A 25930-nucleotide genomic window follows, 5' to 3' on the forward strand; every position below is an offset into this window, starting at 1 on the left:
ACTGGCTCCAGGTTAGCCGGAATTCCTGCCTTTTCTCCGGTGAACGGGTCCCAGGTGAGCCGCTTTCTAACGTCCATGTTGCTGTTTTTCTGTGTGCGTTTGTGCTTTGATGACGACGGCCGAGTCGAAACGTAGCAGCCGTTACTCTCATTCACCGGCGTTAGCTCACACTACGCTGTCGGTACCGGTTACAACCAAGCTCCGTGATAGTGAACGACACGCAAATATGCGGACGGAGTCTGTGTTTTTGCTGCTATTATGTAGACTGGAAGAGAGATTATTCGTTTAAAATGAGCTATTGATGCTGATATGTCCTCATTGTTCTCCGTGAAGTTTGCTGGAAGTGATGTAATGTAGCCCTGGTGCGTTGTACTATGAGAAGCACTGCTGCACCAAACTCCGTTTAAAAAAACAGCCTTTTAAATGCCACATTTTTCGTCAGCATATAGTGGGAGGTAATACAGCCTTGAGTATGCTGGTTAATTGCAATGGAGTTAACTCGCTAGTCATCATTCTGTTTTATTGAAACTCAACTCCTTGCATATGTTATTTATCAATGCATTAAAAGAAGGGAATTGTGGGATTAAAATGCGAAGCAACTTTAAAAGTGACGCATTTTCCTTGTAAATAAGTGCTGTGTGGTGCTTCTAATTTCTGCCGATTTGAAAAGTAATACACATAGATTACGTAAATTAACTTAATGATATTCTTTGGCGAGCCCAATCTGGCAGGTAAGCAAAGAAACTTAAAAGTGTTTCATTTGAGAATGGAGTGCGGTGTGTGTCAAGACTGAGAACGTTTTACGGGGCAAGATGCGATGGAATCCACCTTTGGTTAACAGAAGATGTTAGAAATGAATTGGTGGATCATGTGTGCATGAGGTAACTTTTATTAAACTCAGATTATGTTTGACATTGATGAATTAACTTGTTGAGCTCACATTCCGGCGTGCAGACTCGAGTCTTTTGTGGTTTAAAGTTGGTCACTAATAAAGTTGGTTCTGCTGATTCCAGATAAATCATAATTGCACAAGTAATGGGTTGGAATGACTAAAACAGGAGATGGTAAAATATGACTGCGGGCAGTCCAGGACTCCTGGTTTTGAGATGAATGAACGTGAACGAAGAGTGATGCAGTGATATCTTCAGGAAAGTTATGATGGAAGTGATGCGTTGCAGTGCAGTCCAGTGTTTTGCAGAAATGAATGGTTTTGCAGTGTTTTAGTCGCTAAGCTTTAAATTAAAGGGACATTATTCAGCAGAATTCATGGGAAAATAATGTGTTGAAAGAAGAGGAGGAGGAGCTCCTCCCAGTCTGCATGATTTACTGTTTATTCACTCAGCCGATGGAAGCTGCTGCTGCTGTGAGGAATGTGAGGGGGGTGAAAATTAGAACAATACATTCACAACAGGGGATGTAACGGAGGAGAAACAACTGAAAGTCTCTCCTGGTTTTACAACCTGGAAAAAGTTTGTGAATTCAAGGGGGTGGGGTTGAAATAAAAAAAAAAGTAAAATTTTCTTTTTAGAAAAAAAGAAATAAGAGCAGCTTCATCCTCAGGCTGGATGGTGTTAATGAAAGATTTATCACAATATAATGTTTAATTTCAGTCTGTCAATACTCTTTCATAAAGGTGAGAAAAGGTGCACCTTGCACACCAGACTTCACTTCCTCTGTGTATACCTGTTGCTGCTACTGTAGAAATTTCACACACGAGAAAGATTGAATGTATGTTTAAAGGAAATGTATTCTATTGAAGTGTGTGTTACTTGTGAATAACTGTTATTTAATTAAGTTACAAGAGCTAACATATCTTTCCTAAAGAGATGAATGTTATGCAGATTATTGACAGATTATATGATTTTAGGTTATTATTCCCATGTTATTATTATGTAATATTTACATTATGTTGTCCCTGATAATTATGAATGTTTCGCAAAATTAATAACAGCTAATCGGCAAAAATGCTAAGGCGCAATGACGGATGATGTGCTGGTAATCTTCCAGCAAACTGGCTGCACCAAACTCAGAACTCAGAACAGAGCTTTGACAAATACTGGCTGTCAAACAACTTAAAAACATGATCCACAGTGTTTTGTATTATGTCACCTTCTTTTCACTGTATCGTTTCTGACTTTAGTCAGCTAGTGAGCTAAACTCAATGATTAAGCTAAACTCCAAAGAGCCTCAGAGAGACCCTTGAAACTGCTTTATTCTGTGTTTTCACCAGTTTAACTAGAGCTGCACGATATTGGAAAAAAGTGACATTGTGATCATTTTTTGTTCAGCAATAGTTATTGCCATATTAAAAAAAACAGGAAATTATACCCAATAAATGCAGTGTGCTTTCATGTATACAATTAACGATCATACTGTTTATTATTTGGGACTTTAAAGTCTATTTTACTCTAACAAAACAAACCCCTCCTCCTACTTTTATCACTTTTGGATGAGCGACTCACCCACATGAAAAAGTGGAGAAAGTAAAGGTGGAGTGACACGTTTCATTATAAAATAACGATGTTCACTAACTAACTAATAACTTTTGGAAACAAAAGCTCACCTAGCTCCTGTAAGCGCAACATCCTCACGACGTGTGTGCACTGCAGGTGTAGCCACTAGAAATAAACGCTGTGCAGCACGTCCACTCCGTTACCAGTCTGAATATGTAGCCACAGCGTTAACCAGCATCTGGAAGAGGTGCTGCCAATAACGACTCGCACTCCAAAGCCGCCACGCATAACTAAAAGCCTGCCTCGATCACCCCAGCGCCATCTGTGATGGCAGCAGCATCGCGTGCATGTTTAGTGATGGAAAATGGCGAGTCCTCTTTTTGCACCAAGCAACAATAATAAGTAGCAGCTTGCATGTTGCAGTTAATTTGCCTCACATTGGCACGTACTGCGATGTAATTATTGCACATGCGCACATCGCAATTGCGATGGTTCAACGATTTATCATGCGGCCCTAGTTTTACCTACCAGGTTTGTTTGTTTTGGAGAGAAGAAGACCTCTGCAGGATTATTGCTTTAGGTAAAAACCTTGTCAACATTTAAAACCTAAGGAAGGAAACCATCGGGCTCTTAGCCCCCATCAAAAGATACTTTCCACAGGGCCTAAAAGGTTTTTTGGGGGGAAACCCTGAGTTTGCAACTGTACTTCTGACTAAATAAGTTAGTAAAGACACATTTTTTGTTTTTGAAGACAACATGAAACAATCAGGTTCTTCAACCTTTTAGAAATAAGCTGCATGGATTTAAAAACAATGTTAAACTCAATCAATTGTTTACATTGTGTCAAAGTTGTTGCATTGCTAACATTTGTGTACTGTAAGCCTGATTCAGACTTTGTTGCAACTATAGAGTTCTTATTAATTTAACGATGCTGTGACAGAGGAATGCTGGGAAAAGAAACCAGGCCAGCAGAGGTCAGTTTGACCCTCAGACTCCTGTTTGTCTACAGGCGGTGTTCAGTTATAATCACAGGACAGGTCAGACGGTCACAGGGTTAGGGTGTGGTAAAACCATGTATAAATTACAGTCAGATCAACATCACACAGCGATTTAAAACTATTCAGTTCTACTGATGCAGCTGTGGCGCTCTGTGGCTCCAGTGCTGCTCCTGAAAATGATCTGCTGCCTTGCAGGAGCAGCTCGAGTCTCTGAAGCTGCAGCGAAATAGCAAAATATCTTGAGTACATTGGTTAGGTTCTATGCTGCAGGCCAAAAAGCACCATAAAATCCAGAGTACAAACAATAACATTGAGAATAAAACAAAGGGTATTCATAATAATTTTCTCAGCCTGAGTCAGAGTCCGTCCTTTTCGGTGGGAAGTATCAGACTGCATCCTCCCGTGCTTCAGTCTCCGCTCTGAACCGCGACTCTTCAGACCAGAACTGAAGTGTCCTTGACTGAAACCAGCAGCTCGAGCCGTCAACTCGTCTGAGGGTCTCAGAGGGAGACGACAAGAAGCTAATTCCTCCTTTCACTGGGTGGAATTAAGTGATTGAAGTGCTCCACATTCCCAAATTCTGTGAGTTATTTTGGTGCCGTTGCAGCTCTGAAGGACGGCTGTATATTCATGAGCTCTCCTTTTAGTCATTAGGCCCCAAATCTTCCCCCAGACTGGCTGCCAACGAGGTCAGTGGCAAGAGCAGCTCCAGCTCCTGTGCCCAGAAAGCATCTTAGAGAACATTTCACTGAGAGATTCTCTGAAGAGTTTCAGGAAAGAAATGACGAGCACAGCTTTAAGTTAAGTCCTGTCCTCAGGAAAAACACTTTAATAAAAGGTTTCATCTTCGAGTACATGTCCAGGCTTCACTTTGTGCTTAACGGTTGTTTTGCTTACTCTACCTTCTCTTCTTGGTACTCTCCAGTCTAGCCTCATGTTATTGAGTGTTTTCCCTCTCTTTCTCTGTCTTACACTTTTGATTTTTCTAAATATTGATGCCGATGATGATGAAAAAACATGTTTGCGTGTGTGTTTTGTAGGTCCAGCTTCACACCAGAGAGGATTTGCTTCTTTCCTTTGATTGAACGGATTATTTTGGGCTTTGTTTTGGGCTTATGGTTTCTGAAGGCTTATTTTTTGTTTAAAAAAACAAGATATTAGAAGCCAGTTTGACCTGAAGAGAACCACAACAAGTATTTTTTCCTATTTATAGTACCATACCTTGAGTTGATGTTCTTTACAGCTTTATTTAGATGCGACAGGACAAGGAAACAGTGTAGTCAAAATGTGTTTTTCTAGCCCAAAATCAAAAACAATTTTCATCAAGGGACTCGCATTTACAATTAAGACCAGCAGTGAGTTTAAAATGTTAGCACAGCTGGAAGAGTGTTTCCTGTTCCTCTACAAGCTGCATCAATAACTGATTAAAAGTCTTAATGACCCACGTCAGGGTGAAGGACGCTCCCCGGACTCCTCACAATGAATCCACTCATATTTTATCTAGGCTATTTAACTTTAATGAGAGAAGCAACTTCTGTTGACTGTTTTTATAAAGTCCAACTGGCAGAACGGTCTCGTCCAGCATGCTCACATGCTGTTTTGCTGGATATCCTGCATTTGTCCAAAGAGTTGGCATAAATGGAATAGGGATGTGCATTTGGAGTTTATTTTTTTGAAAAAAGTATTTTTTAATCTTCGGTTAACTGGTTATTACCGTTAAGAGTGTTGGTTAACCGGTTAACCGACAAGATTAAAAAATACTTTTTAGATTGGAGAAAAGTCTTTAGACAGAAAAGCCAGAGAGCGACAACAAGCTCTGCATCATGCACGCTCATTCTGATGCGCGCTCTCCCTAATACTCGCCCACACTCGTGCCCACAGATATTAATACACTGTCTAATGTCCATTTTATGCACACGTGAGCAAACAGCCGTGTGATCCAGCAGCAACAATAAGTAAATAAACATTTACAGCCAACCTTTCTTTGATGGTCAGCACACAGAACTTTAATAAGCATAAGATCCTGTCCCATCCTGCCGACTGCATGTCTGGAGTTGAATGATTAATGAGTTACGCTGCTGTGCCTCTTGCGTAAATGTTAAGTTTTGTTTCTGCTTACAACAGCCAATACGCTAACTACAGGCCACGAAACTAAAAAGGCCAGGCCGACACCAGTCCTTATTATGTAGGTGACAGTTTGTCTGCTGGTTTTGATCATAGACTGTATAGAAAGATGGACGACATGACAGCTCCCTGAAAGTGAAGCCATAACATCTCTGTCGCCCCCTGCTGACTGGCTGCAGTATAGGTCATAAAGCCCGCCTCCTCCATGTTAACAGATGGGACATGAGTCAAACTATAAAATTAAAATACATGCCAAATAAATTTTTCTCAAACATGGTTTCTGTCATTATAGTTAGTTCTTATCATGCTGATTTACGTCCAAGTGTTCATTTTTCTGACAAGTTTGTTTTTAATTAGTTATTTGATGCTGTTAAAATGATGATTGACAGCTCTGTTGACAAATTAGGCTCCTGCTGCCAATCTGTTCCGGGTGAGCAGAGTGGAGGACGATCCGCGAGTAGAAACGTAACTAAAACAATCACTACAGTCGTTGAAGTTTCCATATCTGTGAACGTCTGCTTCAGACCAACACAAGAAGCTGTTCTGGCTCCATGTGACGTCACCATCGCAAGATGGCAGCGCCTATCACAGGGGCTATTTTGTCATCAATTACGTACAATGGGAGCAGATGGAGACGCGTTGTCCATCTATATATACAGTCATTGGTTTTGATGAAGAAATAGCAACATGTCAACGTGTTGTGGGGTTAGTCTGGTGCGCAGTCTGTTGACTGTGAAACCCTCCACGGAGAATACCCGCTCAGACGGTACCGTGATGTCCCAGGAGCAAAGATATGCAACAAAGCTTTGTTTTTTCCTTTTTTTTTTAACTGTTTAACTGCTTGTTTCATTTTGCTCTCCCCTCAGCCTCAGCTCAGCTAACCACAACAAATCCCGAATATATATGTATATTAAAAAAAGACAATTTAATTTAACGGTGTAACTGGTAGTATTAACAAATTAAATTTCTTAACGGTTGGTTAACGGTTAACCGGTTAAAGAGCACATCCCTAGAATGGAAATAAAATACAGGTAGATAATTTGTCATTATCTTCCTCAAATGGCCAACAGGGGTCTGTTTCACAGTCTGACCCAATCCATTAATGTGGCCACAACTTTTCCTCTGAACAGTGTGATCAACGTTGTGTGGAAGTTGCTGAGAAAGTATGAAGTATGTTTGCATCAATAAAAGCTCATATAATTATAGTGATCATAGAAGGCGAAGTACAAGATGCTCTTTCAGCCTCTGGGTACCTTTTTTTTTCTCCATGTGCTGCAGATGGCATTCACTTGACACTTGTCGAGTTGGAAGTGACTTTTATGTAAAGCTTTGCATGTCTAAAAGCTCCTGTGATGTCATCAGGGTCGAGGTTGGGTTTGAAGACTACAGAGCGATAGGAGAAGCCTGCATTTGAAAGTGGAGGTGTAAAGTTTGGCGGACGTGGACGAGACACTGTCAGCGGTTACATGCACACCTTTTCATTCAGATTGAAATCGGATCAACGGTTGACATCTAATTTTAATGCGGTCTGGTGTTTCTTGAACACATCATGAACCCATTCTGTCACCTATATTTCTGGCCTATCAGCCTTCCCTGAGGTCTCTCATTAAAGCTACTCTAACGAACTTTTATTGCGTCTTGGCGACACCTGTAGACAGAGCGGTTCGACTCTGTGTGTTTTCTGATGAAAAACCTCATCCTGCTGTGTTTTAATAGTCAAACATATCACTTGTCGTGAATCTATTCCGTGGAAAATGTAGACATGGCTGTTTGGCAGGGTGCTATTAATCGCCTCGTCTGACACCAGCCCAGTGTCAGTGGTTACACTCATTAAAAAGTACTATGTAGAAATAATCGATCTTCTCGCTGATGGTCTGGTTTGCTTTTGTAGATCATAGAGGCATCAGTTTGTTTTATAACCAGTTCCTAACAGGAGCTTTAAAGTGTCCCAGTGAATGAAGACGGTGACCTTTGGTTAATGTCATTCCTTTCTTTCCCTCATTTCCTGTCAGTGAACTTCTACAGCTGATTGATGGAGTCATAACACCTGCCCAGTAACTAATAAGTACGTCCACTAAACCAACACAGTGAGCATCTGACTTTCCTGCTGTGAAATGTCAACATGTTTATCATTTATAATGAGAATATGTCGTTGTTATGAATGTGGAGTCAGTCAGCTGTGATGCCTTCAGTGGCATCATGGTGTTTCGTAAATTTCACTGATGAGGAACAGTGGATATTGTGAACATGAGTCAAGTCTGGGAGCTTTGAACTGGCCTGACAATTCAGACTCAATCAGATCAATACAGACTCTGTAGTCCTCTTGGCTTATCCCAGTGTTCCCAGTGTTCCCATTCGTATCTCTGGCAGCCATCCTGTTGGCCCTGCAGAGTGGCTGCATGAAGCCGGCACTGAGCCAGCCTGGCGAATTAGAGGTGATTATAGCACTGTTGTGTGTGTGTGTGTGTGTGTGTGTGTGTGTGTGTGTGTAAAGCCCCTGCGACAGACTGCCGTTTTGTTATATAACCAATTTTACACCAAATCAGCCTCAGCGCTCTCCAGGACAGGAAACGACCTCCAACCAGCTTAACTAATCCTGACGCTCTGATTGGTTGGTTTGCTGTTCAGGTTCGCTGACGTCACCTGGGTCTCTTGGTCTCATTTTATCCTCCTTTCTCCTTCATGTCTCACATATGCTGATGTGGTTGAGGCACGTTTCGGTGAAGAAAGATTTCTGTTGGAAAAGTCTCACAGTTCACTGATAGAGCCTCTGACTCTGTACAGTGGGATGTCTGAGAGGACTCATTTGTATTTTTTAAAGGCCTTTGACGTGAGAGGTTGTAAAAATCGATGATATTTAGTATGAAGGTTCTTTTCTCTATGGAGAACAGGAAGCTGTTCAATAGTTAAACCACACTGAACATCAGTTGGCTTCAGCCTGACTCATTGCTGCTAACTAGCTCTCTAAAGACTGGCTGGGGAGCTTCTTGGTAACATTATTTACACAGCCCTTTTCTTAACTGCTGTTCTTGAACCTGATCTTGTATGAACCAGCTCTCGAGCAAAGGTCCCAAATATGAGCCGAATCCAGGTGATGTTGGCTCATCATCTGTGAGTATTTTCAGTTTTTCTCTGCGTTTTATTTTAACCTGAATATCTTTCACTCTTCAGGTCTTTACAGATGAGGGGGAAACACTCCGCCTGCGTACTCGCTCAGATCGGGGGGTCTCACTGCGCTCCTCATGTGAATAGACGGGCACACAAGCACTCCGCGAGTAAACACCAGGCGCTCTTCATGTGGTAACCATGGACACGGCTTCTGCTCACTATTGTATCATTGCCGGTACAACTGTATTTTCTTTTTTACAGCTAACGTAACATCTAGCTTACATTAAAACTATGATACATTACCTGAAACATCCAGTCTTGCACCGATGCTCTGCTGTTGATGTCCCTGTAACTGTTTAACAAGTGGTTATAAAACTCCGGGAAGCCACACACTGCAAGGATCAGTCTTTCATCCATTGTTTTTCCGGTTACTTCAGCGTGATGCGTAGAAAAAAGTTAAAGAACTTTCAACTCTTGCGGACAGGCGCCTCCCTACCTGCCCGCTTGCCTCTCATTGAAAATGAATGACAAGGCGCGTCAATCGCCCCCACGTCTGAAAAGACCTTTAGACTGTTTGTCAGACAGACAAAGGCATTTTACAACATCACCGTGGGTTAACAGAGTTGTATGATGACATGTACCACAGTTTTCTGACTGTTAAGATTGAACCATTTAATAATCGCTGGTTGCAGCCCTGCTGACAACAACACGTCTCGATGAATAAGAAAAAAATAAATACAGGTTCTGTATCAATATTGTTTAGGTTATATGTCTGTGTTTAAAACAATCAATCTAGGGGCGCCAGTTTAGCTCAGCAGTTAAACCACGCGTCCCATGTACAGAAGCTACAGTCCTCGATGGGTCCCTGGGTTCGACTCCCACCCTCGGCCCTTACCGCAGTCCACTCTCTGAATAAAGGCATAAATGTATATATTGTTACGTTGTTATTGTGATTGTTGCAGCCCTTCTCAAATTAATTTTGTATTATAGAGAAGCATTTCTCTAAACTAGGGATGCACGATATTGGATTTTTTGCCGATATCCGATATGCCGATATTTTACAACTCATTTAGCCGATTACCGATACCGATATTTTTTTCCCGCACACCTAATTGCAGAGATCATCAACTCTCTTCTGTATTGGAATTAGCGTACAGTATAATGGTGATACTCTTATCACATTTGTTACAACGGTCGGGGTGACGGGTCTTGAGATGGTTAATCAAGTTTGTAGTGTTGACAGACTTTGCCTTGGCTCCTCCTCGCATCACCGAAGCTGAGCAGTCATTGCAAACAGCAGCTTTGCGATCTATTTCGGACACTTTGAAAAACTTCCACACCACGGACATTTTGGCTTCTAACTCTCTCATGCTGCAGGTAGACACACGTGCTCAGGTCTTCTTCGCGCCGGGGTCATTGGGCCGAGGTCGGGCATTTAATCAAGTATGCAGCAGCCCATTATTTCATCGGTTAATTATATCGGCGGATATCGGCGTATCATTTTTAAGCCAATATTGGCCGATACCGGTAACGTGCCGATAATATCGTGCATCCCTACTCTAAACCTGGATTAATGAAACTCTCTGTTTTTCTGAGATTGGAGAGATGTTTCTGTAATTATTGTGAAATCACATAAATAATTGTCAGTCTATAAAGAGTCGTCTTCTGTCATTCTCTGATAAAAGTATATTTCACTACATGTTTTAGTTTTGGAAAATGTGGCATCAGTCATGTTTTTTTGTGTTTTAAGCTCGTCTCACTTAGTCAGTGTGAATGTCAGCAGAGTTTTATCAAAGGTCCATTCCTCTAATCCTACAGGCTCCATAAACCCCCAAACTGCCTCTCACTTGTTCTTAATGTGACACTTTTCTGCCTTTTAATTAACATCTCGCTGGTGTTGTTTCGACCTCAGGACCCTGGTGTGCTTCTGTGGGATATAAAAAGCCGCAATCATTCAGGAGGAGCAGCTTTAGAGGGGACATTTTTCCTCCTCTCTGCTGTGATGTGATAGCGGCTGGAAACAGCTTCTCCATGCTTCATAAATGTCAGCCGGACGTTTTGTCTCCATTAAGCTGCTCTCAAAGCTTCTCGCAGCGGGTTCACTGACACACAATCGCTTTCTCTTCTGAGACGAGAAGAGACGAATACAGAGCCGGATTTTTACTCCACGACAGGAAGTGTTATAGGCCTGTGCTGATTGGTGGGCGAATCATATGTCATTTATTGATGACGGCGGGGCTCTAAAGGTTAACGCCAGAATAGGAGCTGCGTGACCCAAATGATGTGAATCACCCAATGCCAACTTGTTTAGCCAAACTCCATTAGAAAACAAACATATTAAAAGTTGTTCGCTTGTCCTCATGCAGACAAAGCATGAATTCAGACTTTTTACAAACCTGATCCTGATGTAGATGTTTCAGCATCCTTTCCACTAGTTTATTGCGATTACAGCAAAACAAATCTGCTTTATTAGATACAGGAACATAAGCTCGGGCTCACGTAGCAGGAAGCAGCATTAAAGTTAATCAAGACACAGTTCCCGGAGAAGGATGTGGAATTAACAGAGCAGTGTGCTCCTTCAGATGATGTTATAAACCCTGACACAACATCTTGCGGTTTTCTGACGTATCCAGAAGTGTTAATATATGCAGGTTGTGTCTAACCAACGTGATTAAACCCAAATGATGGCGTCAAACTCTCATGAGTAACACAAGGTGAAAATGAGCTTCGATTGAGGTCTGATCGCCGCTTAAGACGCACGTTTGTCAGAGATTACCTTAAGCGCTGGTCTGACTGCTTTCTTACAGTTTCATGTCACATCACCGTCACTTTTTACATCTTCGTTTTATTCTTTAACCATGACTGATTTTAATCATCGGATGTCTGGATCTGAAATAATCAGAGGAACGAGCTGAGCTAAAGTTAGCTACAGATCTGCTTTTAATCTCTGGGTCTGTTTGTTTTGGAGAGGAGGACAACTCCAAAGTGGTCTCCTCCAATGATTATGTGATTCGTCAACTTTAAGGGTTCAGCACTTATCTTAGCTGAAGATGATTGACTTGTTTTTGTTGTTGTTTATTGGCTCACGGAGAATAAACAAACTAAACACATTAAATTTAAATCAAAAGAATCGGAGATGAAAAGACGACAACATGTCTTCTGGGAGCCGTGTGGTGTTTACCTCCTTCCACCATTCATCATTCCTAGAGCTGAGTGCACACACACACGCGCGCACACGCACACGCACACGCACACGCACACGCACACAGACAGTCTAATCCCGCGCAGACAGACACAGTCTGATCAGGCTAATCCCTCGTCACCTCCCTCTGCTCTGACCGCCACTTTACCTCTCTGTCACTGGAGACGGGACACACAGAGACAGACAGACAGACATAGCACAAGGACGTATAGGCAGAGAGACAGGACAGACAGTGCTGTCTTACTTCCTGCGTTCCCGTCTGTCCCTGTCATTCGCTGACTCATGTTGGGTCTGTTGATTCATTTATGAATACTGATTTATTTACTGCAGAGCTAAAATGAGACAAAATCCCAGAGTAAAAAAATTAAGTTCTAAAAGCTTTAAACACTTTTTTAAAGAGGCAGACACAGTTTGACTCTTAGTGTTTGCTGAGCATCATGGGAGGTCTGACTCATGTTAGGTTTGTTTTCAGGTTGTCTCACGCCTTGAGAGGTCAAAGGTTAAGTTCTGTCTTGAATCTTGAAAATGTGTGTTTTAAACCCGGTGTGAGTGTTTGTTTGTTTACAGAAGTCAGCAAACGTTGCAGATCTGAGTCAGACTCCCAGTGACAAGCTGCAGCTAAATACTGTCCACTGTTAGGCTTTCTGTGTGTGTGTGTGTGTGTGTGTGTGTGTGTGTGTGTGTGTGTGTGTGTGTGTGTGTGTGTGTGTGTGTGTGTCAGCTGATCCCTCCTGTAGTAAACAACCGCTCCTTGGAGTGACACACCCCTGATCTTACAGCGCGCACACACACACACACACACACACACACACACACACACACACACACACACACAAAGAGTAGCTGAAGTATTTTTACCCTGCTTGTCCGTGTGTACAGTTCATTCAAACAGTGACACATGACAAAATAGATACTTTGCCAGAGGAGCAGGTTATTGTCCACTTAGGCTGTCTGTCCATGACTTTCAAAATAAAGCTTGCCATGAAACATTTGACTTGGAAACAGATTGACGACCTCATAAAGGATGTTGATTAACAAACTTTGCTGTGCGTGACCCACCGCCCCCCTCAACTGCCTCTGTATGAAGACTTAACTTTTATTTGTGCTTTCTTCCTGTCATTATTCCCCCCTGCTGGATCTGCACTTATATGCATGTGTTCTTTTTGGCAGACGAGTGACAGTACTTTCAGAGCCAAATAAAGTAAAATAAATAACAAGATTGGCCCGGGAAACACAAAAAAGCATTGTGTACAAACAAGGGGAGTCAGAATTCCAGATCGGGCTTTTACTTGTGACTTTTACCACAGGAAGATATGTTAATATTGCTGTCAGAGATCAATAGGACTCACAATTTATTTTTACTGTGTGTTTTGTCAACAGCGTGCAGCTTGCGGTAAAAATTCATGCATTTTCAACACTTCTTTAAGTTTGTTTGACATTTCTGTCCAGAAAGATGATCAATCAATTAGTCAAATAACAAAAAAAACTAACTATGGCACACAGGCGTATGTCATCATTTTTCTGACATTATGGATCAAATATTTACTTAAAATTGATACATTTTGGCGCCGGTTTAGCTCAGTGGTTAAATCACGCGTGCCGGCCCCATTTTCGACCACTCCCACCCTCTACCCCTTGCCGCCTGTTACCCCCTCTTTCTCTTACTCACTCTGTTTCCAACACTATCCACTGTCCTCTCTCTCAAAAATAAAAGCGTAAAAGGCCAATTAAATACATACAAAATGAGCTTAAGTTTGAGAAATGTATTTTCTCCACTCATCTATTGTAACATCTCTTAAAACTCATATTTTTCAGATGGTTTCTGTCGACCAGTCAGTCAGACATAAATGTACAGATGTCTGTTTGTGTGTCTGTTTATGTTTTTCTGATTCATTTTAATGCGTTTGTTTTATTGTATCAATGATAAAAAGCCCTGAGGGGTTTGTAAGGACATGTAGACAGTCAGGACAATAAAACCACTGTGACAGCGAGTGAGAGAGCGAGGTACACTGACAGGAGAGAGAGAGACAGGCGGTAAATGCTCCTGTCTGTTATTGTGACTGCAGTGTTGTGTTTGCTTGAGTCACTCCAGCGTCTGCAGAAACCCTATATTATCTCAAAACGAGGTCTTAGAGGAGATTAGAGACCTGAAATGCTGTTATTACTGAGAGATATTCAGCATCTGCTCGGCCTAACATTTCATCTCTTGTGTTTCTTATTCTTCTTTCACAACTTTCCTCAGCATCCTAAAACAAAACCCTTTTTTGGCTGTGCGCTGGGGTCAGCCCTACACACATGTCTGTATGTGACTGACTGAGTGCTGCTCGTCTGCTGTCCTCACCTATGTCCGCATTGGCCTCATAAGGACAGTCCTCGTAACACATTGCCCACAAAGCGCACATTGACCTGATGTGGTCAGCCACATGCTCGGTTTTGACCTAGTCTTGTTTTCAAATTCATCACTGATTGTATCACAGGTAAAGATGCTAAACCCTTTACATCACAGCCCAAGGAAATACTTGCTGCTGATGCCTCAGGCCTGTATCCTGGGGTCAGAGCTCTTTCTTACTGATACTGCATGTCTTGAAAAGCAGTGAATTCATTGTCCTCGAAAATGACAGTCGACAGTCTGCGTCTGTTTGTGGTTGTTTTAAAACAATCTTTTTCTTTCTTCTTCTGCAGATCCTTCCTGAATGTCTGCAGAGCCGAGCTGCTTCCCGTCAGCCTCTGACCTCTGACCTCAGACCCCGGCTTGTGTCGGGACCTCTGCTGTTGGCTTCTGTTGCTGAAGCAGGGTGGTGGTGACGATGAAGAGGATGATGAGGTGTGGCTCAGCTGCACGTGTTGGCGCCTGAAAGGAGGGCAAAGGTCATCGCACCTGCAGCCCATGGACGTGTGAGGGATTAGTGCTTGGAAGTCTTGGAATATAAAGCAGAGAACTTTTTGAATTCCTTAAACTTTTTGCCATAGAGAATATTAAGTTCATATAAATACGGAATAAATCCTTCATCGCTTGGATTCTTGAATAAAGGACCTGCTGGATGTGAAATTGAAAACATAACGAATAATAACGGGAATTTGCATTTTCTGAATTTTCACCGTTTGACTTTCATCCTCCTCTGGGCCGGAGGAAATGGCTCTGTCTCCTTCGATACGAGAGCGGACGACAGGTAGTTGACTCCTGGAGGGAGCGAGGCTGAAAGACCCACGAGGAGAGAGGACGGGAGAGAAAGAGGGGACTATGTCGTGGAAGAGGAACTACTTTGCGTCAGGCGGCGTTGGAAGCGGAGCCGGCGGTGGCAGCGGCGGGGTTGGTGGCGTTGGGATGATGACACCTCGCACCATGACGTCCATCGCTCCCAGTAAAGGGCTGAGCAACGAACCGGGACAGAACAGCTGCTTCCTGAACAGCGCCCTGCAGGTAACACACAGACACTGTCACTTCTTACTCTCTCACACACAGACCTACACCACCTGTCTCTCTGACCTTTGACCTCTGTAGTGAGAGTTGAGCTGTTAACATGGCCTGACCTTTGACTGTCACTGTACCTGTTGAGTAGAGTACCTGCTGACTCTCACCTCCTGCACAGTTGACATTGACATTTTCTGTATCAGCCTTCATGAGTCTCATCTTTTACCTTAAGATGCACATTTTTAAGAGTTTTCTAGACCACTGGCTGCCGCTGGGACATGACATCATTTCCAGCCAATTACCCTGTTAATGTTTTCAAGTCAAGCCATTTTATTCTACATCATTTAACGGGACAAAGGATTTTAGTCAGCTTGTGTGGTAAAGTTAGCCACAGCTCTGCCCGCAGTCCAGAAAGGGAGTTGGCTAAGCAGCTTTTTGACTGATGATTCAAATCATCATCTATCACGGGACAGCCCAAGTACACAGCCTCGACCAGTACTCCTGGGAAAAAATGCCATTGAATATCTCTAGTTACCATTGTGCCTCACGTCCACTCACTTGTTAGTTTGCAGATACAAGCAGGCTAAAGTGAAGTGTGTAGGCCTAAAGAAACCAGAGGTCTCCATATCACAGTCTGGACCATTTTTAATGAGTTGAAAATAATACACAGTATGTTCATTTTCCTTGCTGGTTTCCGACCTGTTATTGTGATAACAGAAGGGATGAGCATCAACAACAAGTATCACTAAACAAGTTTTAACGTCAAAAGGTATTTGCGTCTTAATGGGGTAACACCAGCAACCTCATGAAACGCGTACAAGTTCAACGGTCACTAAACCTGAAGCAGTGCAGCGTGTTTGACTGATTAAGCAAAGTGGCTAATAAGGCTGCTTCTAGCGTTACTGCTAGTTTACTCCTCTGATGGCAATGCTGCAGACGGGATTAGCCACACTAAACATGCAGTTAAAACGTGTGTTTTTTTTATAAATAAGCATGTAGTTTTTCAGTCACAGTCCAATTTAATCCATAGACAGCGTCAGTCAAGCAGCAGCCTCAGCTTTATCTGCAGTGGGTAACGTTAGCAGAAGTCAGACACTCAAATTAAACCCATTTTCCATCACTAACAAGGGAAAATGACAGGAACAAACCGCAGAATGTCCCAGAGCTGTCACCAAGTTTATTGTTAAAGATTTACATCCCTTCACTACAGTTTTTTAGGTTGCCATGACAGCCAGAAAACTTTTTTTGTACTGCGTATGATTGTTACTGTTACTACATTTACTATTCATGTTAACTGTTGTTACTGTAGTGAGATGACCACAGCCCTTTACCCCATGGTACAACCCCCCTTCCAAAGGCACATTATCAGACACCCTAATAAGGACATGTCTTTATTATTGCACCAAATAATGGAGCGTTGTATTGATAAGTATCGGTATCTATAAGCAATTAACAGGCAACTGACTTCATTGATGTGGTTACAAAATCTACATATTTTAAAGGCTCATTATTATTATTTTATATTTGTCTCTGTTGTTGCAAAGTGTGAACATGTTACTGAGGGAGTGAAGAGTGCAGTGATCTTTCAGGGGTCTTCTCTGCCGCTGACTCAAATCACAGACTTTTAGGGAGCTAACAAACTACAATACGATGGCGAACATACAGTAGTCAACATAATACCATATTAGTAGCGTGATGTCGTTAGCATTTAGCTCAAAGCAACGCTGTGCAAAAGTGCATCCTCAGAGCCGTTAGCATGAGAAGGGCCTGTAAGAAGGCATGTACGTAATTACATTGACTCTCTGTGAAACAGTGAACCCTGTCAGCATGCTTTTCTGCAGACTGAAGCCCCACACGGTGCTTCAAACTGCAGTTCCACCGCAGTGCCTTTGAACCAGTCAGTCCTCTGTCTGGTGAACCGCAGGCAGACAGACGACTCCACCATTCATCTCACACTCACAGATAAATACCAGTGTGATCGCCTCCTCCTTATCTCTGCGAGCCTGTAATGAGCGTGTGCGGCTCAGGAGCTGATCAGCCTGTAGCACGTCCCCGACTGCACATCACACTCATTCATGACTCATCGTCTTCTGAGGGAGGAGGAGTGTATTGTCTTCCTCTGTCAGCCGCAACAAAAGGAGCTGAGACATTGTGCGAGTGTGTGTGAGCGGTAATTACTGGTGTTGATGGTAGAAATGGAGGCTGAGTCATTAAACCTGCGGGGCGATGCTGCTGAGATGACAGACTGAGGCTGAAGAGGAAACACTCATTACAGCATTTAACTGAAGCTTACAGCCGCAGAGACTCACTATGGGCTCAGCAACACATTACTCACAGGCAGAGGTCAGAGGTCACAGCACACACACTTACCTTTAAGGTTTGGGTGAAGATAACGAACATCATCAGAAGAACTCTTTAAGCACTAGTTAAAGATCGTGCATGTCTCACTGTGTGCTACATGTGTGAAAAGAAACATCCTGACAATGTCTGGACCTAATTCTCTGAACAATGTCCGGAACTCCTCCAATTTACCACATTACAGTCTGTTTTCAGGTATTTCCAGGTGTTTGAGTTCCCCTGCATGTTCTTTAAAAGTAGTATAAAGCCTTTCGTTTCGCCAGAGGGAGCTGTGTGGAGTCTGATAAATGTCCTCAGTTGGTGTCGCTTAAATCAGTGTCAGTTTGACCTGAAGATTTAAAAATGAAATGAATCCTCTGAGAGAGACCTCTGCTGCTGACTGACCGTCGCTGCTGCAGGCTACATGAGCTGCTACCAGCAGAACATGCTGATTAAAAATAATTTCTTAAGTGCAAACCAATGACTGCATATATAGGTTGACGACACGTCTCCATCTGCTCTCATTGTACCAAACTGAAGCCAAAATAGCCCACATGACGGAGCCAGAGTTGCGCAGTAGAGATCGGCGGGTGGAGCCGCCGTAGCCGCTTCCGCTAACCAAAACGCACACACTTAACTTACTGAAAAAACAGCAAGGATCCCGCACGTCGGCGTGTTTAACAGCAGAACAGCTTCTTGTGTCACAGATATGGAAACTTCAATGACTGTAGTGATGTAGAGCTGTCAATCATCTTTTACAGCATCAAATAACTAAAACTAAACTTTTCACTTAACACTTGAACATAAATCAGCACGATAAGAACTAACTATAATGATAGAATGTTTGAGAAAAATTTATTTGATGTGTATTTTGATTTTATAGTTTGACTCATGTCCCATCTGTTAACATGGAGGAGGCGGGCTTTATGAGCAGGGGGCGCTCCAAATGTTTTGGCTTCACTTTCAGGGAGCTGTCATATCGTCCATCTTTTTATACAGTCTATGGCAAACCTTGCTGTTTTAATCTTTGTCTATTCCAATAGATTCGTGCTGCTAATGATAAATATTTATATGTATATCTGCACAGGAACAGTGGACACACCAGCATCAGAACATGGTTTGATTCTTGAAGTATTATTACTTTCCAAACACCTAAAAAACTTTTTCTATTTTACTTACTTAAAAATATTTAAACTGTTAATCTAAAAAGCTGTAAAACATTAACCTCATGAACTCAAAATGATTATAACTATTACATCCTTAATTCACAGGGTCTCTCCAGCATGAGTGCTCTGTGTGCCTGTAACACCATGAATAGACTCAGTAAATAGGCCACACCAGCCAACACAGTCACAACAGTACACTCTAGTGATGCAACTACACAACAGCTGCTTCACACATGCCTTTGCACATTTTTAATTTACAATTTTATACACAAAAATAAATCAAAGCTTTGGTTTAAAGTGTAAAAATATCAATAAAATCACTTTATTCTTTCCCTCTCGATTAACTGTTTGGTCTCTAAAATGCCAGAGATAGTGACATTCCCTTTTATAATAATCTCATAACATATCTCACAGCTGCTTGAATATTCGTGACTGTACTTCTACAGTCTCTCTGTGAGCGCGGACTATCGGCCTCAGGTATCAGTCTGCCGCCCTGCGTGATCTGAACCCCCCCTGAGCCCAGCGTACCGTGAACACACACACTTCCTCATGACTCCTCTGCACCGGCCAACTGTAAAACTTCACCAGCCTGACCCCCTCCATCCGCCCTTTAGCCCTCCGTCCGTCCGTCTTCGCTCGTCACTGCTGGCTAACATCAAAGCAAAGTGATCAAGAGGATTGTGAGCCGGCGGCCAGCTGAGCCGAGCTGAGCTGAGAGGAGGCGGCGTGGCGTGTTGGAGGAGTCGTCAGGAGGGTCAGCAGCTCCGACATGTGATGAAGACAAAGTGAAGAGGAAGAACATCGAAGTAACAAGCAGCTGAGGCCTTCAGCTGTTCATACACCTTCATGCTCCTCATCCTCCCTGCTGTCAGGACGTCCAGCTGTTTAAGGAAAAACACACAAACTGAAAACATCCCAAACCGCATTAAGATTCACTTTTTTTCAAATTAATAAACCAGCACTTTAATCAATGACACGACAGATATGCACTGATTCTGAAAATCTTGACTGATACTGAAACCGATGTTTAAATGAAATTTGGCCGGGGTTGAGATTTATTTATTTTCTTAAATTACAAAAACAACTGAACACAACAACGCACACACAACGGTGCTTTGTGAGTGCAGTGCCTATTTTCTGTACAAAACACATGCAGTTCAGAATTTTCAGCGCTCGGCGTCTTCAGCGCTAAAGCGGCCTCCGTGTCGGCTGTTTGGGTCGCTCTGAGTTGAAAATAGTTCAACTTTTGGAACACTGCCTGCCGCGCTTGTCAGTGTCACTTCTCCCTGACCGACCAATCAAAATCAAGAAGGGGCGGGTATAACGATATCAACTTTGTCAACAACAATGGCGAAGGAGAAGCTAATCCTTTAGTTTTTTCAAGGGTATAATTTCAAGGGTACCTGATTTCTTATTTATGTTTTCTTTGTCAAATTTACTGTGTAAAAAGATGGACGACAAGACAGCTCCCTGAAAGTGAAGCCATAACATCTCTATCCCCCCCTGCTGACTGGCTGCAGTATAGGTCATAAAGCCCGCCTCCTCCATGTTAACAGATGGGACATGAGTCAAACTATAAAATCAAAATACACATCAAATACATTTTTCATTATATATCATTATAGCTAGTTATTATCATGCTGATTTATGTTCAAGTGTTGAGTGAAAAGAAATAAGTTATTTGATGATGTAAAAAGGATGATTGACAGCTCTGTCTGCTTCAGACCAACACAAGAAGCTGCTCCAACTGACGTCACCAGCTTCATTTTTGTACAAGAGAGCAGATGAAGACGAGTCGTTCATCTAAACAATCACTACCAAAAGATGAGCCGGTGAGAAGAGGTCTGACATTGAGTTTGTGACCACTGTCAAAAAGCGTAAAAAACACCGTTAGTGGACACAGGCCCTTAAAATCATTCAGTTTTTGTTCCATTAACTTTGAATGAGCACAAATTCAATCCTATAAATTATGAAACTTCCAAAATAAAAAAATAAAAAAGATGAGTTTTTAAAAATAACTACTCTTTCACTTTTATTTTAAAACAAACCACATGTTCACACAGCACCCGTTGCACCGTATGTCAAGTCAGGGTCTTTTCTGGCCGCTGGCATCTTCCTTGAATTAGCATCATTTTTGTCGTAAACAGTCAACAAGTTGCTTAATAGCTGCAGATACAGATGTTTGCGTGATGAATCGGTGCATCTCTTCAAAGTGATGTTATCTTTAATAACAAAGCTGGGACATTCTTTGACATAAAACCCAGAGAGAGAGAGTCAGTGTTTGGTTACGTTACTTCTTGTTTTGGTCACAGTTTGTTACTGTTGGATGTTGGTTGTGTTCTTGAACGCGCCTTCTTCAGATATTCAAAAAATGAATTCATGTCCAGGGTGCAGCCACCCCTGCACCCAGCTGGTTACCCCACAGCAGACACTCCCTCCTCCCTCACAGCTCCAACATCTGACACCTCACCCCTCTTACACCAGATGTGCTTGACACACATTTGTTCCATTTTAGTCCAACTCAAGCAGTTTTCAATATCAACTCCAGACAGTGTCTGCAGAATCAGGTCCAGACAGTTGCCTTCTCACATGCAGCTCCTCTGGCTAAGTTTAGAAGTGCAGTGCATTTAAGGTTCCTGTTTATGTTAGTGTAAATTTTTCATATCAAACTTGATCTATTTCATCCTCACGCAGTCAATGAATTAGGTTACGATTTGTTAATGTCAGTAAATGTACAGTAAAGTCAATTATACACTGACTGTGATATTGTTGTTGCAATCTCGGAACCCATCAGCTATAGTCTGACGACGATATAGCCTCTGGGAGTGGTGGTGAATTTTGCGGGGATTGCTGTTTAGCTAGCGTTTAGCAATGAAGACTTTCAGCCAAGATTTCCTTTTCCGTGCGCTGCATTGTTTACAGTCCAGTTAGCAACTTGAGAAGCCACCGTGTCTTCAGATCAAAAGTGAAGCGAATTTCGCAGCAAAATAGTTTTTTGTTTCAAGCAATTTCTTGGTTCATTAAATCCCCTGGAGGAGCACCCGTTCATCTGTTCCTGGTGAGTCTCAGTTTCACTGTAAATACTAAGTTAAGGCTGCAGTCTGGCTAACTTCTGCCTTATGAAGAACAGAGGTCGGATCGATCTGATGCATTTGAGGAAGTCGAACGCTGAGTGGCTTTCGTGACACAGCATCAAGCGAATTTGTCTCGAGTTGAATTTTTGATCTGGAGCAACTTGTTAGCTGTTAGCATGCAGATGTCTGTTTATAGAGATTAATAAGAAGCTAAATTGTCGTCAGATGACGCTGATGGGAGCCGGGATGTCATTACAACGGATTACGTTCCTCCTGCTTTTGCTCTCCTCTCTGACTGTTTTTCCTGCATACACCGCAGCCTGCTTATACGTGATTGGTAAATATTACTCGGACTACAAATGTACTACCAATTGAAGGCAGAACCTTCTCGCTAATCTCTGTAAATAGAGATTAGGCTCTGGAATGTGTCATACACAACATTATTGCTCACTATTCCTGACCTTTTATAGACAAATGATTTGCTTCATTAGAACCATAATCTGCAGATGTATAGATGATGAAAATAATCGCTTGTTGCATCCATCATTAAACCACGGAGCTCTGTTTTAAAGTAGGTGGATGATTTTATAGTTAGTGCAGTAAAACATATGAACCCAGCAGCAGTCCTGAGACAGATCTGTCGGTCTGTTACCTGCCTGAGCTGCTGAACGCCGCAGCTTCCTCCTGCAGGAACAAAGCAACATATTGGCCCTGGTGGGGGGGACAGGAAGAGAAAACAAACACACCCAAAGTGCTGACACCGCAATTTGCTGCACCGAGGACGCATGTCCAAGGATGTATCAGATCACGCCTTAAAGCTCTGACTCCAACACGCTTCATCTGTTTTAATTTAAATAAAGATATTTAATCTCTTTACTGTTTATTGTCAGTTAGATGTCTTGCTCTCCGTCTTTCAGCTATGAGGCCGCTCATTGTTCAGGGTTAGTTCAGATAGAAATGTATTTATTTATAGTTCTTGTTCTTGTTTTCTGCACGTTCAGCATTCTTTCCAAATATGGGCTGTACTCATGCTGCTGCTAACAGTTATGAAATGAAATTATGATGGTGGGATGGTTATCTCAGTTTATATATAAACACAACTCTGTCAATTGACTCATAATGAATCATTACAGCTCTCGTCTTCTTTATATTTCCGAATGTTAACAGGAAGTCGAGTTTCTGTCATTTCACCTCCTCTCTTTGAATGTTCACAAGCTGGAGTCGTAAGACAAACACGGGTATGGTAGCTTGTAACATCTCCACGGGGATTCAAACCAGCAGACTCTGACCTCCAGACTGGATGTTTTTAAAATCCTCCTCATAAATAGTGATGAAAAAATTCCTCCATGTCTGGATTCCAGCCGCTCGGCAGGAGAGAACAAGAGGATTCGACTAAACAGTGTCAAATCCTTTAAACATGAAGTATAAATGTTGTGGTTTGAGACATACAGAAACAAAAATCACATTTTATCATGATAAATAATTAATCATCATCTGCAGCTTCAGCTCAGTGACGCGGTGATCTGTTGCTCCTCACTTTGTGTTTGTGTGCATGTTTCTGATCCTGTTATGAAACGTCTGGCTGCTTCACACGCCGCCGTCACAGCTGCTTAAAATCCTGTGTTTGTGTGCGCGTGTGTGTGTGTGTGTGTGTGGATTGTCCTCGGCTTTGGAGTGTTTCATGCAAGGCAGACTAAAGCTTTGGCCCATAAGAATCCTCTACAGGACCAGTTGTGCTGGACTGAACCTGAACCTGAAGCACATCAAAGCTTTATTTTACATGAAGACATTTTATAAATGTACCTTCAAGGAATAAAAGTGCAGCCAAAGTTTTCCTTTTCCTGAGAGCTGCATCCAATTTCCTCAACATCTGTGTGAATAAAAGGCGTCATCAAAAGTAGATGCACCGGCTGCAGACGTACTGATCTGAGGTCAGGACTATTGCATTTACATTCAGCTCCAAAGTTACCACTCACTTTCACATTTAAATAAACAGAGAAACGCTTTCAGTTACATTTTGTGCTACATACTGGCTCAAGTACAAATTTTGCATTCAACAAAGACTTAAAGTAATAAGATTTTCATTTAAATAAAAAATGTCTGTTAAGTAACTATCTATCGCCCAATGAGTTAACACAATGGTGATTGAGCCTATGGCCCACTGATGAAAGCCTTTGCATTTGCAGTATTACAGACTGGGTGTCTGTGGCGACTTCTGCGGAAAAAATCACAAGCGGTCCCAGTTAATGACGCGTTTTCCATCACCCAGCAGTGGTTGGTCTGCCAGAGAGGGTAGGCGGAGCTAAGCGGCTGCTTTTCTGGTTTCTGCAAGTGTTGCGAGTAAACAGTAATCTACTATTGCTGAACAAACAAAGAAAAAATCAAAGAGTACAGATACAACTTCAAAAAGTCCAAAGAAAAAGAAACAAACTCGGTGCTCAGATGAAGGCAAACAGTCTAAAAAGAAAAGCGACCGTCAGCGAGGAAAATCAAGAGTTACAACCGGAGCCAACCGTGGACGTCACACATGCAACACTGTCTGTGTATCTGGAAAATGTGCTCCCGCAATTACCATTTATCGCCATTAGGTAGCGCCAAAGAGAAGAAACTGAGATCTGAGATTACCACTTTAAATGATATGATCAGGAAACAGAACATAAAGCTGGAGTAGGCAACTATTGAGAGTCAGATTTAGTGTGATCTTGAAAGTATCCAACCATAGTAATGTTAAAGCCACTCCTAACAAACACATGATCGTGCTCTGCCTCACTCACAGCACAGGACGAGTCGACGAGAGAGCGTCGGGGAGAAGAGTGCAGAACAAAAAATATAACAACTTTCCAGCCCTAGCTTCAAGTTTTATTCTATTTGGTGTTAAAAAGGTCTGAAATTTCACATTAACCATGCAGATATAGGACTTGTATCATATATTACATTTAAGACACTGTTTTTTTTTACTTTTTGAATAATTTAATAGTAGTTTCTAACATCAGCTTCGTGCACACACGCACATATTAAAAGGCAGAGTCATCATGACATTCGTTCTCTCTGAAACATCAAACATCACTTTCTGTCTATTCCCCCTTTTTGTCATCTTGATTCAGACACACACACACACACAGTTACACACAAAGCACACACACTATCTCTAAACATCAGTCTCACTTAAACACACTTCATCTCTCTCGCACACTTTCGTCTCCGCACGCAGAAGTCCAGATTGTTTCCTGAAGCAGATGGAGGAGTGACGAACACAGTGTGACACGCAAACACGCACACACACTTTCATTTCTAGTGTTTTTGACACATTCTCATCCTCAGGTCACTAAACTAAAAAGCTCTCTGATTGGCCAGCTGCAGTCTCAGGTCAGCAGCGTCCGTGCTAACAGGTGATTGGCTGTTAGCTGATTTAAAAGCGTCACATTGCGCTTTTAGTGGAGTCTGAGCGGCTGCAGCAGCACAGACTCTCAGGATGTTCAGGTGTTTGGACTCTTAGACTCTGAGCTGTGTGTGCTTCCTGCTTAAAGTCTCCTTACTTCCTCCTGCAGAGGTGAGAATTTAAGAGCAAGTCTTTACTTCTTGTCTAGCTTTAACTTCACTACAGGGTCATGGACAGAGAGGCAGCACCGAGGGGGATTTTTCAGGCAGTTAAATTAGGAATATTTTACATTTTAAAGTCTATATTTCCTGCTGAGGTTTGGGGTTTATATCTTGGTATGAAGAGGAGATTCATAGCCAATAGAAAATAGTGAACTGCGTGTAGGGTTCATGGATTGCTGCCGACCGTCCAGCTGTCTTGATTTTCATTGAATCGTGTATGAAACGTCAGATCCTTCCTCCTTCAGTTTTGTCCTCTGCACATTGAGCCCTGTGGTGTGCATTAATTACTGATGTTCTCCCTTCTGTCTCCGTCTCTCAGGTTCTGTGGCACCTCGACATCTTCAGGCGTAGTTTCCGTCAGCTCACGACTCATAAGTGCATGGAGGACTCGTGCATTTTCTGCGCTCTGAAGGTGAGAGTCAGTCCGACTGATAACTGAAGCCGATCATGGACCCG

At 42.3% G+C, this 25930-nt stretch overlaps 1 protein-coding gene across 1 annotated transcript; it reads left to right on the top strand.

The window, feature by feature from the left end:
• Positions 1-25913, top strand: LOC138588842 (ubiquitin carboxyl-terminal hydrolase 54-like). Its single transcript, XM_069659086.1, has 3 exons — positions 1-54; positions 14568-15306; positions 25794-25913. The coding sequence occupies exons 2-3, from the start codon at positions 15127-15129 to the stop codon at positions 25911-25913; spliced, it is 300 nt and encodes a 99-aa protein (XP_069515187.1). The 5' UTR covers positions 1-54; positions 14568-15126.
• The last annotated feature ends 17 nt before the right edge of the window (positions 25914-25930 follow it).

The sequence above is a fragment of the Semicossyphus pulcher genome, unplaced genomic scaffold (genome assembly GCF_022749685.1).
Source record: "Semicossyphus pulcher isolate SPU_LCO1_2020_fin unplaced genomic scaffold, fSemPul1.0.p SCAF_12, whole genome shotgun sequence".
Taxonomy (NCBI): Eukaryota; Metazoa; Chordata; class Actinopteri; order Labriformes; family Labridae; genus Semicossyphus; species Semicossyphus pulcher.